Here is a 14,682-nt window from a genome sequence, read left to right as displayed (position 1 = left end):
ATTATGACAAATCAGTATAATAGAATAATTTAAGAACAAAAAATAAATAAATAAAAAATTAAACAAAGTCTTTCTACACTAGGGTTGTTATAAAGAACAAAACAATATCAGACTACCTAAAGAATAAATAATTAATATTTTTCGAATTAAACTATTACAATATAGTGTATAGTTTTATATATATGTTACTGAAAGAAATGTATGTTAACGTAATTAATTAATGTTTATTGTTATGCTGATCTACGGTCCGTCATCAGTTAGAAGATAAATAAATGATAATGATTCTAGTATAGTTAAAGTTTAGTGTGGGGCAGAGAAAAGCCCCCCTAACTCAAATCACAACAACAACAACATATATTGATTTTAATAAAAAAAAAAGTGAGTTAATTTTTACAGAAGGAACTATAATCTACACAAAAATTAGATCGTTTTATTCAGATAAGAATATTATTACCAAAGCGCTTATCTAACAAACGTTAATGCGATTCAAAAAGAAATTCATTCAAGTAATTATGGTATTTAAAAATAAGTAACACGTAATGCGTTTAATATAATTGCCCCACTGTTCATTGGTAGTCTTAGCCATTTATATATATTCGATATCCAGTGATCATTAAAAATTATGTAATTAGTATTAATGATAGTAATTACTTTTTCTGTTTTTAGCTCAATTTTTATTTTTTTTATTCTTAATATACCTTTCATATGAATCTACGGGGTTATACATTTCGCAAACCTCATTTAGCAGTACTCTTTTCCAACACATATAACTTATCCATAAAATACTGTGATTCAAGGCACTAAGTCTACTTTAGCGATAAAGTTTTTTTTTTCTTAGCGGATATAAGTAACTGGCAAATAAGTTACTGTAAAGTGACACGCTATCAATACTGATATCTTTATATAATCACCAACTTTTTGCTGCTATATATGAAGATATAAAAACTAATAATAATATCAAAGTTCTGACGTATATAATCAGGATCTCGTATCAGGGAATTAAATATGCAGGTCGATCATTGCACCTTTGTGGGAAAGTATTCAAGACAGTTATCAAGCATTTCGGCAACAGTCTGGACCGGTTGGATATACATGCATTTTGTAAAACTTTTCAGGTCGTAGAGAGATTCGAATAGTGGACTAGATATTCCACATTTCGACTTCCGGTATATCATACTTCATTATTTTGAAATCAGAACTCGTATAAACGTAGGACTAGAAGCATGGAACGACTACGATATTGTAATCTTGAGCATTGTCTAAATCAGCAACTTTATGGATGACACCCAAAATCTGAAATCAATAATTTCAATTACTACAATCAATTAATCATCGCTTAATCAATAACTTTTATTGACCGACCTAAGGTTAAAACTTATCCTAAAAACTATTGAATAAAGCAAAGACATCGCAGCATCATGCATATAATTTGCTAAAGCGCTGCCCATGCGCCCCCTTGTTTCTAGATAATATTATTTTTTGCTGTAATTTTTGAGTTGTATTTAATAGTGAACTAGTACCTGTCTGATAGTAACCGTATAAAAATATTTCTATTCAATTTTTTAATTGATTTTAACTTAAATAAAAAAGGCATTAGATAATTTTTTTTTTAAAATTCATTTTATTTATTTAATATTTTAACTTAAATTAGCAAATCTTTTTACACACATATATAAAATATATATTATACAATGATATATACTTAACTAAAATGTCCATTTATAATTTGTAAAAAAAGTACAACAATTTCCTAGCCTAGATTTTTAAATTAGATCAAGTTATGTGCTATAGTGAAATTCATTCAAATGTGGTGATATAATTAAAAATTATATATAACAAAGATAAAGCAAAGAGAAAAACAATAATTATAATAAAAATTAAAAATAAAAAAAATATAATTGAAATTAAAATTGCAATTCTGTATGAAATGCAAAGGAAAAGTCATATGAGAAGATTGCCGAACTTGAGAAAAATTATTTAAGTACTTAATAACGTCTCTTGCGCTTGGCATATTCCTGTTTCTTGATCTCCTGTTGTTTGTAGACAAACAGTGGTCTGAACACTATGGCTCTTTTACTACGTTTATTATTCTCAGCGAACTCTTTGAGGAGAGCAACATGTTTAGGATCCGCCGCACTGCGACGTGTGCGTACTGCATAAGGACTAAATAGCGAAGTCTTAGTAGGATCATGACGATATAGAGTACTCAAGAAGTCGAAGTAGGGACGTGAACGTAAACTGTCCGGTTGATGCAGTGGTGAATTATATTGAAAAGTATTCGGTGTTTGTACATCCAGGTAATTATGACTTTCTCCGTCAGCTTGGGCAGAAATTAAAGTTGCACTCATAATGCATAAAATTACTGCCAACATTGTGTACTGAAAAAAAAAAACAAAATTATTTTATTATAAATATGAAAAAAAAAATTTTTTTAAATAATATAATTTAATCAATAAATAATTTTTGTGTGAATTAAAAAAAAACTAGTTTTTGTCTCTACGTCGAAATTGTATTAATTGCCTTTCATAAATCTTGGCGTCTGATTCTTTGTGACGAATGCGGATTTAAAATGAGTTTGACAAATTTCGTGTTTTAATTATTAATAAACAATTCCTATATAAACTATTGTCATAAGTCTAAAAAACTAGAAATTTTGTTACGTATAACGAAATATATGCACATATGAATTAAATTTTATTTAAAGAATTTTTTTTTTTTTTTTGAATTCACGTTTATTTTTGCTTAATAGTAAAGTTAAGACTTATATATATTTACATATATATATAGATATTTTTTTTTTCATTTGAAGTTATAAATATATTCATTTTGATTATACAGAAAAACCAGTAATACAAAAGAGATCATATGGTTTATTTAATAAAAAGTAAAAAAAATGCTTATTTACATAAAGATAAACAAAAATTATTAGTTTTATTAATAATTCATAGAAAAGTTACGTGTTCGGCAGAAGCATTTGAGGTACGCCCGTCGTCATTGTTTCAGGGTATCACGTTTTGAATGCAGAATTTGTTATTTCATAAATTATGCAAATTAAATGCTTTAATTACTTACAACTACAATACGTGCATCTCCATTCTAGATATGTTAATATTTAGATGTATTATGCATTTTACGAATATTATTTTAAATTATGTACGGCTGACTTTATGCCAATGAGCCAGCACACCTCAAAAAATATATTCGAATCATTCAATAAAATTTGTTAAACATTCTAAATAATTACAATTCTAAATCCTATAATCTAGCTAATAGCGTTTTAACTGGTTTCATTTTTTTTCATTTATTAATAATAAATTATGAGGGCGTTAAAACAATTATTAAATTATTACTTTACAGTATCAAGAAAGGTTACTTTTTGAGACTGGCTATAAGTTAAAATGACAACACAAATTTATTACAAATATTGGATGGTAATAAAGAAGGTGTATATACCAAGAGCCGAAAAAAAAACATTTAGAGATAAAGAAAAATAATAGATCATGGCCATATATTTCAATTATAATATTTTCTATTATAATAGAAAATAAAAGGAAAAATATCATGGCCGAAAAAATTCTTTACCAATATTCAATCTATCTTAAAAGGCAACTATTCAAAAAACAAGAGTCCAACGTCTTTTTATTGTTCATAAATATCATTTATTAAAAATTCTTTTTTCCTCCCTGCTATATTCTAAATTATTTATATTGTATAAAGTTAAATTTGTAAATTTAAATAGCCTATATACATTAAGACTGAAAAGTTTTCGGAAATTCTCATTTAAAATTCGCGCGCTGTATATTTTTCGATATTTTAAGTTTATGTAGTTTGGCAGCACTGTCCTTAATTACTATGCCAAAAATGAGCTCGATCTGTCAGACAGTTCGTTTACGGCAGCTGTTGAAACCAGTTCACCTCAGTAGTGCGTTGCGAAATGTCTTCGACGGTCGTACGACCGTCCTGGAAGGCTTTGTACCACTCATAAACTTGAGTTTTCGATAAAACTGATTCCCCATAAGCCTTTTGTAGCATTCGCAACGATTCTGCACACGAAATTTCGTTCGAAACACAAAATTTGATGCAAACTCTTTGTTCAATATTTTTTTCCATTGTTTTTTTCGCAACGCCCTACTGAGGTGAACTGGTTTCAACAGCTGCCGTAAACGAACTGTCTGACAGATCGCGCTCATTTTTGGCATAGTAATTAAGGACAGTGCTGCCAAACTACATAAACTTAAAATATCGAAAAATATACAGCGCGCGAATTTTAAATGAGAATTTCCGAAAACTTTTCGGTCTTAATGTATAATAAAGAAGAAGAATACTATTACTATTAAAAATCCTACCTGAACTAATTTGTACGAGTGGAATGGAATAAAAGACTACATACTTTACTTTAATACGTATAGATAATAAATATATATATGTACAAAATAATTACAAAAAAAATCAATTTATATAATTTATATTTAAAAAGGATAGTAGTGGAGACGCACATATAATATTGAAACTATGATTAAAAATTTAATTTGCTTTAAGATGTGTGTCTCTAAGTTGACAGATCTTGAAAAATTCGTTAGATATAAAATACAAGGAACCGCTTTAATTCCACCCATATAAAACCGCATCTTCAAATAATCACTTAATTCAGTTTGTCCAAAATTTAGTTCTAATTACTTCCAAATAAGGGGTTATACTATATCAATTATTGATCGAAAATTAGAAAAGTCAAACTGTATAAATTATTAATCAAATATTAAAAAAGTCATACTATATTAACTATTGATCAAACATTAAAAAAGTCTAGTATATATGTAATTTAACATTTTAGTAGAAATATATAAATTGGACATTTTATTAATATGTACTAAACAAAAAGTCCAACTGTTCAATAAATACCTTTTTATTTAATTATCTACTAAATTTCTTATTTGAGTGCTCTATGGAACAATTACTTTTTACAACAACAAGTATCTTACATTTACAGGATTACAGGTTTACATAAAAATTTTAAACCACTTTTAACTTTTAAAGTTAGGTTAAGTTAAGATAGGCTTAAATAAATATTAAACCGTTTTCACGGGTACAACTATTACCAAGACCGAACTAGACTAAGCGTTATTTTAAATATATTTTCGTGTGCTATCCAGAATTATGTTTAGAATAACTCAAGAGTCTACATTCATTGTCCCCGCCAGACTAGTAAAGAAATGGTCTCTCGAATAATTGATATACGATACATAAAATATACATGACACTATATGTAGTCCTAGACATAGCAAGTGATTGATGCATTCTTTCTCTTACTCTTTTTGGCAACTCTTACCTAGTGTGTTAATTAAATTACACTACTATAGACCAATGGTACAACGCCTCGTTACCGGTAAGCAGATTTGCAAGAGTATATAAAATCTTTATAATTAATCCACGAACAATTTTTTTCTATAACGTTTAATTAATCTAAACATCCAAACAGTTCGTACATCGAGATATATATTGAAATATCGGTGCCAATGAACTTACATAACTTCCATAAATATCGTTTAGAGTTAATGGTTACATCCTGATATTGAAAGAGGGAAGATATTGTATTAGAGCATTTCACGTTAACATCTCTAAAGTTAATTCTAGTCCCCATTGCTAGGCAAAGTGAAATAGTTAAATGTAATAATAAATGATATTGAAAGTCAGAGATAATATATTATAGTATTGAAAATATATTATATACTAATTTTTTTTTTGAGCAATACATTCTAAATATTTATTTTATTTATTTGTGAGTTGACACTAAAATTAATTTTAAAGTCAACAAAGAATAAGGAACCTAATTACTAGGTCCTTAGCCATTCTACATAATTATAGTTGCATATATTAAATAGTCGGCACACTTAAGACTAGTCATGATAATCAAATAACAAATAAAAAAATTTGTTATATACTGAAATGTACTTTCATAAATAAAAAATTATTAACATAAAATTTTACTAAAAATTGATTTAATATAATTTATGAAAATTTATGTAAATATATTATTCATTTTTTTTTATATGTTTTAAATAAGAGCACGATTCCACAATCATCGGTTAATGACTTCTAGGTCAATACAAATTGAACTGATATACATTCCCAATTAAAAATTAAAATTATGCATTTTTAATGATTCAAAATATACTAAAATAATAAAATGTAAAAAAATGCATCAGACCACAAAATGCTAATGTAAGTCTGAAGCCAATCGAGAGCATGTAACCGGTTGACTAGTTTATGGTTCATGGTTACAATTAAAAAATAAATAAATAAATCATTAAAAATCAAAATATCAAAAATAAAAATAAAAATAAAAAAATACCCATAAAATCTCAAACGTATTAAATATCAATTAAGTTAAATGGAAAAAAAATGTACTTTTGTTTTATATATATATTTTTTTTTGTTTTTGTTTACATAACATTTATACGTTTTACATAAATTATGAACTTAAAATACGTGGAAGTCACTTAAGTTTTTGGTTCGATTAATTAACCAAAAATGTCACCTTTGTTTGCAATCGTAAATTATATAAATTTAATTGCTTAACTAGTTCTAAATATTTTTTAAAATAATTTTATTACTCTTTATTATTTAAATAAATTAAAATATATTACAAAATATTTTTTTGAAAAACTTTGAAACTATTTGCAATAGATTTGTTAGACTTTCGGAAGAAACCTAATTACTATTAAATAAATTAATTAACAATTTAATAAAATTATATTGTTAAAAATTATATGGTATGAAAATAAACTACTTGATGATGACAAAGACATATGATATATAAAAAAAGAGATATCCATTTAAGTAAATTAATAAATAATTTTTAACTATTAAATTATTATTAAAAATAATGATAATATATATATTAATATTTATAATAATATTTATAATAATATTTAATATTAATAATTAGTAATTTTTAATAATTAATTATCAAAGTATAGATAACATAATAGGGGACTCTATGCTCCTCTGGTAGAAGAAGATAATAGAAGAAGAAGAAGAAGTAGATAAGATTGTATGAACCAAATATGATGAAGTTAAATAATCATTTAAAAAGAGGTAAAGTATATGAAGGAGAAGAAAAAAATGTATAAAAGGAAACATATCCATACAAATAAATTAATTATTAACTTTTAAATTTTAATAATTAATTTTTAATAATAATTGAAGATCTGTACGTTAAAGTTAAAAGACCCGAAAATGATAAAATTTAGTAACATAAAAAAAAAAAAATTATGTGAAGTAAAAAAAAGTATTATACGAAAGAAGAAATATAATGAAAACAAAAAATATGTTTATTATTTATAAATGTTTATATAAAATAGAAGGAGTTCGAAACACCACTCCGTTAAAATCAGAAAAAAAAGAAGAGTTTTAATTTAGATACCTATATTGCCTATTACAATTTATTGCAAATCAGTTACTGATTGCCTGAATGACAGATCTCATACGTATAGTTCTTTAAGTTATCGGATGTTGTCAATTAAATAAAATAATAATTCCAAGTTGTTAAATAATATATTCACTTTTCTTTTTATGTTAAAAGCTTGATTTTTCAAAAATGATGTGAAATCAAAACTACAATTATTCAAAAATAGTCCCCTCCCTTACACCTTGAGAGTTTAGGCTCTGAGAACCATTTGTAAGGAAGGACTCTAGTAACTATCCATTCAAGTCAGCATCAACACTCAATTGAAGAAACGAAGATACCATTAGATAGGACAGATGTTTTCTAAAGAATGTATTAAAATACCTTATGCGATATTTATTACAAACCAAATAAGGAATAATCGCTAGGTTAGATCGCAGAAAACTGTTAACGACCTATGACAACTTAGTTAAGACCACAAATGACTTAAAAATCAAATAATATGAAATCAAAACTACAATTATTCGAAAATAGATGCCTCTGTTATACCTTCAGAGATTGTTCTAAGGCTTGTCAGCACAGAAAAACTTTTTTAACCATGGATTTAAGTCAGCACTAACACTCAATTGAAGAAACGAAAATAGTATTAGATAGTATAGATGCTCTCCAAAAAATACGATGAAATACTTCACGAGATACTGAATAGAAGCCAAATTAAGAATAATCGCCACGTCAGACCGTAGAAAGCTAAGAAGAGATATTTTCAAAAACTGAAAAACTGTTAACGATCTGTGACAACTCAGTTAAGACCGCAAACGGCTTAAATGAGATCTGTTCAGAGACTGGTAAAATATTAAACCAACTTAGATAATTCGCTAAAAACAGAAACAATTCAAAGCAAGTTGTAGAAAATCTGGTATAATTATGTTATAATAATAAATAATAGAGATATTAAAAATAATAGCCAATTGTTTATATAAAAACTAACACTTGAATTTATTGTCACAGAAATATATGCGAACATAAAAAAGTCAAGTACAGCATTGGATCAGTTGGTTAAGGTGCGCTGATTCTGAGCTTCACATTTGGCAGGGCACGAGTTCGATTATTTACGGATAATTAAATATAAGAATTATTTCCAAGACCACTGATGATGGGTATTTGGCAATACTCGAAACAGCTGTATGGTCAGCCAAAAATTCAATTAATTAAAATAATATAAAAAAAAAATGTTTGTTGTTGTAGTTTACAACTATTTGAAAAAACCTCTTCAAAAACTTTTCGTATAAACAGTTGCATCATTTATTTATTATAATAACATTATTTAGCAATATATGTATATTACGTATAGGTATGCTTTCAATAAAAATATTTCTAGTAAATATTTTTTAATTAATATTTAATACATAGTACATTAATATTGGATATGGTGCATATTTAATTTAAATAAAACAAGTACTGCTTTTTCAGAGATATTATTAAGTGTCAATTCATATTGTATTTATGTATTATTAAAAAAATTAAATTACGTAATTATCGGAAACTTGATGCACGTTTATAATTTTAGTATGTAATCAAGCTACATTTAAAGTTTTTTTTTCATAAAGATTAAATTTTTTTCTTAAAATTTTGTATCTTAAAACTTTGAACTTCAAAAAAAATAAATTAAATTATATTTTTTACCCAAAATGTTCACTCTTCTGTATATTGCATTTCAATGCGTGCTTATCGGCTTCGAAGTTACACTTCAACAAAAAAAATTATTTATTTAAATATGTCAACAAGTTTTTAGTAGTTCCCATAAAAACTTATGCGGTAACCCTTGCTCCATAATTTTTAATTTTTATTTTATTTTCATTAACATTAAACTTGAACTTGTAATGACACTTTTACAACTTCCCAAATAGGCAAACAGAAAAAAATCAATAAAAACTTTTTTATTTAAATTTAATTTGAGATTTGTATTATATATATAAAAAGATTGTTTTTATTTAAACAAAAGTTCAAGTTTCATTTGTTTTTATTTTTTTAATAAATTCAAATTTTTTTCTTATATTTGAAGCAAATAAAAAAAAGTGATAACACAGAAATGACCTTGTTAGATTCTGGATCCGTTCCGTTGTATTCTGAATTAAAAATTTATTTCTTATTATTTTTTAAATATTATTATTTTTGTTAATAAACAACACACGTTTTAAATACACAACAAAAATTAGTATGAAAGAAATTTTATGTTAAAAATTTTATTATGATTTACATATATACTTGCAGTTTCTGTTATAGACGTTAAATTCAAATTTATGATATAGAAGCTATTCTACTGATTCATACAACTCTTAATAATACTGGAAAACATTTAACTAATAACAAATTTTTTTTAATTTTTTAACATTAATTAACACTAAGTGAATAGATATAAAATTTCGAATAGAAAATGTTCAAAAACTCATGTGATAAATTAGTAAAAAAGTATTGCTTCGGTACCAGGGTGACTTCATAATATCATTCAGTAAATGGTACAGTAAATTTTAAATTATAATATATAAACATTATATGACATAATAGAATTTCAAAAATATAAAATTTAATTTATTTTAACATTTAAAAATGTTGCCATCCGGTAATATAAAAATTAGAATAAAACACCTATTGTTTTTATACATATATAACAATTCAAAATGATATGATGATAATTATGATGAATTATGATAATTCAATAATTATTATGTATGCTATGTAAAATAAAAATAGTAAGTTTAGAAAAATTATATATATATATCAGGAAAAAAAGTTTATTAAAAATATAAAAAAAAAAAAATAATGAAATATTAATCAAAAACATATTTATATATAAAATAAATCTTTGTGATATTCTTATTTATTAACAAAAATAAATCAATAATATAAACGGTATTTATTATATAAAAAAAATTTGTGTTTTATAAAAAAATAAAATGTCATATCATATACATTACTAAATATAATAAATATAATAAATAAAAAGTTAATATTTTATATATAAATTTTAAATTTATTTATATATATTTATTTATATTTATATATTATTACCTATTTGTTAAAAAAATATTAAAAGTTTGCACTTAAAATAGTGCAGTTTAACATTTTTTTTATATATTTTTGTTTTAATGACCAAAAAATTTTTTTTTAAAATAATTTTGTGTTTTTACGGGATAATTGGTCAACACAGTTAAATAATAAACTATTTAAAAATATTTATTTGTTTTTACAAGATTTTATTTTTACCGATATTTCGACTATAATCTATAGTCATCATCAGGTACAATAAAATTTAAATTTTTTTAATGAAACGAAAAGTATCAGCTTATTCTCTCTATATTTTTGAAGTTTTAAACATATTTTTATGTATTTAATTGAAAAAATCTCTATCAAATAAATTCGCATTTATTTATAACAAAAAATTAAAGAAAAGTGCTTTTATTAATTACATTTCTTACCCTAATAATAACACTACTAATTAATTTTAATTTATTAATTTATTACTATACAATATATATAATCACCTTATGAAAGATACAAACACTTTATAAAATGTTAACATTACGTGTTAACATTACTTGGAACCAATGAAAACACAAAATTTTTGCTCAAGAGAAAACTGGGACCGATCCAAAAAAATTTATAGTTTTTTTCGATTCAGCATAGTACAGTTTCTGTGGTACAAGAGAGCCATTATAATTTATTTTTGAGAGTCAGTTATCCAACGTCCCCATTAAGCCAGTGCAATTTTATCGAAAAATTAGGAATAACTTTTTTGACTAATTAAACATCTGCACGTTCTTATATATATATATATATATATATATATATATAAATATAAAATCCATATTTTGAATTATAATTCTAATTTCAAGTAAAAAAATTGATTTATTTTGTATATTATAATATTTAAAAAATACAATATTAAAAACATTATAGTACATAATGAAATCCTTGCTATATCGTTTTTGTTAATAATAACCAAAAACGTTTCTTATAACATTTCTCATAATTTAAGGACTACAAGATTTTTAGTAACGAGTATTATTTAGTTTTATTTGTTATAAAAATTTTTAATAAAATATCAAATATTAAAATTAGCTTATATCTCTATTTTCACACTTTAGTTCTACTACAAGTTCAACTCTTATTATATTATAATGTAATATAATTATAATTATAGATCAGGTACATATATATATTATATAATTATATTAGTATATTATAATTTTATAATGTAATCATAAATTTATAATATAACTATAATTATAATTATATAATGTAACTATAATTATTTTATATTAGTCTCTAACTATTACGCTTTATTGAAAGTCAAGGATTGAAGTACCTATAATTTAGTATCTGTAACCGCTTTCCGCTTACAAAAACGATTAGATCAGTCTATTTCTAAATATCCGTTTTCTATAAATATTAATATAATAAAATGTATTTGTATAATTAATTTAATTTACTAATAAAGTAAATTAGTAATGGTAATAATAATTTAGTAGTAATTTAGGTAGTAATAATAGCTTACAAAAGAATATATCCGAAGCAGTATAAATTAAAATTAAGTAATTCTATAACATTAAAAACAAAAGTGATTATCTATCCAATTTTAAATTCAGAACTCTATTAAAGTTTTTTATTATTTTTTCATCATAAAAATAATTTTAATATTGTTTAAACTATTTTAGATCCGCCTCCGAAGTATATATTATAAAAGGTCACAAACTTTATAACTTAAAATTAAGTAAATAAAAATCTGAAATGATCTGGCAATTAATTTTTTTTTAAGTTTAAAAAAAATTTTAAAATTCTATATAAAAAACTTTTTATCAAATATTTAAAAACTAAATTATATGTAAATTTTTATTCCTAATCGCTTTATACTTCTTTTTTGATTATTATGTATTTAATTTTTATTATGGCGATTTTTTTTAATTAAACTTGATTAAAAATCTGAATATATTTGCATCTATTTAATACTTTCGCAGTTAATCGTTTTAATAGCATTTGTTTTTAAAAAGTAAAAGTGAAATATGTTACTCTATTCTTATTCTATTCTTGACAGTTTCACATTTTAAATTCATATCATCAGGTTTCGATTTCTATAAAATTAGATTATAAACTTAATATTTCATTTGAAATGACTAGATAACTAAGTATAATGGAATAATATAATATGCACGGGATAAGTTATTTATTTTTTAATTGTTTTTAAAATTATTTTTAGGAAAAATCAACTTGAAACTGGTGTTTATATGATAATTAAAAAAAAAAAAAAGAACAACGGTTAAAGTTAATAGAAACAATAAAATCGTTTAAATTTAAACAGTTTAAAATATTTAGAATGTTGAAAAAAATTAAATAAATAAATTAGATTTTTGCAAAAAATGATGATTATATCAAGTATGAATTTTGAAACGTATTTTAATTGAACTTGTATAATATAGAATAAAATAAACGAATTAAAATTTATCTCAATACATTATCGATAAATGATAATATGTATAATGTTTCGTTTGAAGAAAGCAAACTTACAATGTATAAAATATTTAGTTAAGCTTATAAGATTATAAAAACTAGCGCCTTTAAAAATTTTAATAATAATAGTTATCTTTTTTAACAGTTAAAAGAAACTTTAAATTTATTGAATAACACAAAAAAAAATTATTATAAAAATAAAAATCTTTCAAGAAAAATTTTAAAGTACTTAGTTTTTTTAATAAACGTATTAATAATAAATAAATTTTTATAATTTAATTATATTTTTAACAAAATACTACACATTTTATTTTATGTTTCTATACTTTAATCTCAAAATCATCTATAGCAAAAAATGTACCTCTTTATTTAAATTTTATGTATAGTGTTATAATTGCAATAAAGGAATGATTTTTAAACATGGAATTCAAAATTCAAAAAAAAGGAGTTCAAAGCTTTCTTATAGCAATAATATTAATCTTCATAATAGTACTATTTACTTTAAGTTATTAACTTAGTTTTATTCAAAAAAAATTAAGTTTGAGTATCCTCAAAAAGTAGAAATACATATGTATTTATTTCTAAATAAATTCATGTTTTAAATTTTTTTATAAAGAAAACTTAAAAAAAATTAAAAAACCGTATTTTAAAATTTTTGGTTACAAAATAATTTTTTAAATAAATGAATTGTACCTATTATTGATATATAGGCTAATTGGTTGAAATAGTGGAATAAAATAATTAATAATTAATAGTTGTGTTAAAAAATTAAATTGAAATTAATTTTAATCATAATTAAAAAATTAATCGATTTGTTTTTTCAAAACAATCAAATTTTTTAATCACAAAAATTAATAATATTAATAAGCTATTATGATTTATTGATTTATGTTCAAAAATGATTGTTTAAATTAGGAAGTTACATTAACAATAGTTAAAATATTATTATATCAATTAATAAAATATAACAATTATTAATATGACTTAAGACCACTAAAGTACAATAATACTTTTTTTATTAATTGTTGAATAAGACAAAAAAAATTGATTTAATATAAATTCAATTATTATATCTATCTGTAAAAAATATATAAACAAGCAATTGATTTATTTCTTTTTTTTTTAATTATTTATGATTGCTTCATGTAATTAAATATAATATGTTGTAAATATTTAAATAAATAGCACTTTATGGATTTTTATTTAGAATTAATTATATTCTACTACATTAAATGTTAAACTTTTTTTTATATATATCAAAATTTTATATTTTTACTTAGTTCATTTCAATATATTTCTTATAATTTCATATTTTCATAATATTTATTTTTTCATTTCTATTTATGATTTTTTTAAATTTGTTTCTCTTATTGCTTAATTTTTTATTTTTTGTTTTTCTTCTATTTGTATTTTATTATATATTTTTTATTATATTCTCGTCTATTTATTTTTATTATAAAAAAAAATTATTTCTTTTTTTTTAATAACACATATATTAAAAAATTGGAAATTAAAATAATATACACAATATTTGCTTTAATTGGTTTAAGAGAAGAATTGGTATATTAAAGGTGGCGAAATAAGTACGACAGAATAGCCTTGTGGCTATTTGCCTAGTAAGTAGAAAATCTTAGAAAGAACTCAGTTAAGACTGACCTACACTCACGTGACCTACAGTTTCAATAGCTATAAAAGTATAGTTAAGTTATATTATCTAAGAGATATTTCTTACAGGTACAAAAAAAATATTTATAATATATTATAATACAATT

At 22.9% G+C, this 14,682-nt stretch overlaps 1 protein-coding gene across 1 annotated transcript; it reads right to left on the bottom strand.

Annotated features, from left to right (window-relative positions):
- Positions 1-1,610: 1,610 nt before the first annotated feature.
- Positions 1,611-2,378, bottom strand: LOC119683063. The gene has a single exon (XM_038096667.1). The coding sequence runs from the start codon at positions 2,370-2,372 to the stop codon at positions 1,986-1,988; it is 387 nt and encodes a 128-aa protein (XP_037952595.1). The 5' UTR covers positions 2,373-2,378; the 3' UTR covers positions 1,611-1,985.
- Between the last annotated feature and the right edge of the window lie 12,304 nt (positions 2,379-14,682).

Source organism: Teleopsis dalmanni, chromosome 2 (assembly GCF_002237135.1).
Source record: "Teleopsis dalmanni isolate 2A chromosome 2, ASM223713v2, whole genome shotgun sequence".
Classification (NCBI taxonomy): Eukaryota; Metazoa; Arthropoda; class Insecta; order Diptera; family Diopsidae; genus Teleopsis; species Teleopsis dalmanni.
This window is presented reverse-complemented; position numbering and strand designations above follow the sequence as displayed.